We start from the raw sequence: 2,247 nt of genomic DNA, 5'->3' as shown, positions 1-2,247 counted from the left end.
TGGGACGCTTACTGCATCTAGAATTTAAAGAGGACACAATAATGATGACGAAACGCCTGTAATTTATACTCTAGATTTATAATATATGACAGTTATTTCACAAAGGATTATCTTGTGTTGGCTCACATTGACAATTTTTCCTTAACTTATTTGTTAAATACTGAAAGAAGCCTACGATTTATTTATTATTACCATATAAGTCATAAAAGGTCGTCGATGCACCACAGCACTATCATCACCAATGTCATTGCGATTAATTTGTTTCGGATTAATAAAAAATTCTCTAACTAATTAACCACCTTTTTTCTCCTTCCTTTTCGTTGCCTGTAAATTTAAGACAACCATGTTCACCATGATAATAGAAATCAACAGGAAGTTGTATATCGTTCTTATTATTTTCGTGAATCATACATAATAATAATTAGATAATTTGTGGAAGGAATGTAATGTAATATTACTTGTGTTCGTTACATATTCGTAAATTCCATTTGAGAAAAATCTTCTTGATATGCAATAGCTCCTGGTAAACTTGGGAAATTGTTTGTTGCAGATAAACAGATATCTAAACCATACATGAATGAATTTGACGAAGTTCCAAATTTTGTTCCAAACATCTTCACGTAAATTGCACATTTGAGACAAACCTCGACAAGAAATGCATCATGAAACGTATCTTTAAATTACATATTACGTAATAATGTATGTACATACAAGGTCGAACCTCCTCAAGGTTGATAAAATCATTCGACGCATTTTTGCACTACTGCGAACCGAGTTATTAATTGTTATTGTTATAGTTAAAGTTGACAGATATCCAGAGGAAATTGTGCATTGATAGCATAAAGGAAAACAATTCTGCTTTACATTCTGCTTTACAGACAAATAGTTAACGAAACAAACACTCTGCTGTACAATCTACTATACTACTATCTATGCCATCGATATGACGGATATGTTTTCTAACCTGAATAGTGATCTACTTTAACGATCTCGGTCCACGAAGTAAAGCGATAGATATATTTTTTTGCTAGATTCGTTCATTTCGTGCAAATGTAGAAGTATAGAAAATCACTTACATGTCCTCTATGCCATCGATGTGACAGTTTTCCTAATGTAATCATCAAGGCCGCAGCACACACTTTTGCATAGTAACGCATAACGCATAGTGCATAAGCGAATCAACTAATCAGAATCTTTCCTTTCCTTTTGTTCCATGAAAAAGAAGAATTTTGATTGGTTGATTCCTTTATGCACTATGCATTATGCGTTATGCAAGAGTGTGTGCTGCGGCCTTCAGCCACCGAAACAGACGCATGTACGATGTGACCATGCACATGTACATTGCCAGCGCCACATTTGCCTCTAGCGCCGAAAAATCCAAAAGGACAATTCCCCCACCCCATAGCCCTGTCGACGACGACGACGTTTCTTAAGTAAAAGTTTCAAGTTCGGATTTTGAAGCATTTTGCATCGCAATATCTCCGCTCGTAGAGCACGTAGAGAAAAAACAAAAACACTTTCATAATATATTCCGAGCGGATACAATCGATTGAGTACACTTAGAACTCAATCGGGACAGCCGTTATTGAGATCCCATTCTGGAAATCTTGACAGATTCGCGTAAAGTAGCCACGGCAGTGTCGCTGCGCTTGGCTTAGCGCCGAGACACTACCAGTGTCTCCAGATATTATTTAAAGTTATGTAAGGTTGTGAAAAACATATATTGTAAATAATTTTTAACAATGTTTGGTGCGTAATTGAATGTCCGAGTCCACTGGGATCCGCGAATGCTAATTAGAGTTAATATCTGTCGAAAGAGAAGAGACTACTAACGACATTTTTGCATTATTTGGTTATTTCAGACTTGTCAAATATTTTCGAGTCTTTCCTGCCTCAGTTGTTAACATATCACAATCCAATCGATCCCTTGAACGGCGATGCTGCCGCGATGTATCTTCACAAACCCGAAGAGTACAAGAAGAAGGTGGCGGGTGAGTATGTTACATCAGGCTTAATAAGTAAATATATCTCTTAAACGAGGCACAGTTAGAACGAAGACGGTGGATCATTACAAGACTTTTACGATCAGCCGTCAATCGATCCGTGTCTCTCTCTTAAAGTAAAACTTCCCCTGTCGTAGTTGCTCTTCCGTTTCGCGTGTGTGTACGCTTGAAACATCATTACCGTCGCAATGTAATTTCCCGTTTCTGACTTCTCGGCAGATTACGTGAGGAAGTACGCGACGGA

The 2,247-nt window shown here is 37.5% G+C and overlaps 1 protein-coding gene across 1 annotated transcript in view; it reads left to right on the top strand.

Moving 5' to 3' along the window:
- LOC108759572 (putative uncharacterized protein FLJ37770) overlaps positions 1 to 890 on the top strand; it is a 3,791-nt gene extending 2,901 nt beyond the window's left edge. Inside the window, exon 2 of the mRNA XM_018505071.1 lies at positions 879 to 890. Coding sequence (XP_018360573.1) covers positions 879 to 890 — 12 coding nt within the window. The remainder of the gene's footprint in view (positions 1 to 878) is intronic.
- The last annotated feature ends 1,357 nt before the right edge of the window (positions 891 to 2,247 follow it).

The sequence above is a fragment of the Trachymyrmex cornetzi genome, unplaced genomic scaffold, assembly GCF_001594075.2.
Source record: "Trachymyrmex cornetzi isolate Tcor2-1 unplaced genomic scaffold, Tcor1.1 scaffold1941, whole genome shotgun sequence".
NCBI lineage: Eukaryota > Metazoa > Arthropoda > Insecta > Hymenoptera > Formicidae > Trachymyrmex > Trachymyrmex cornetzi.
The sequence above is the reverse complement of the archived record's forward strand: the minus strand, read 5'-3'. Positions and strand labels throughout refer to the sequence as shown.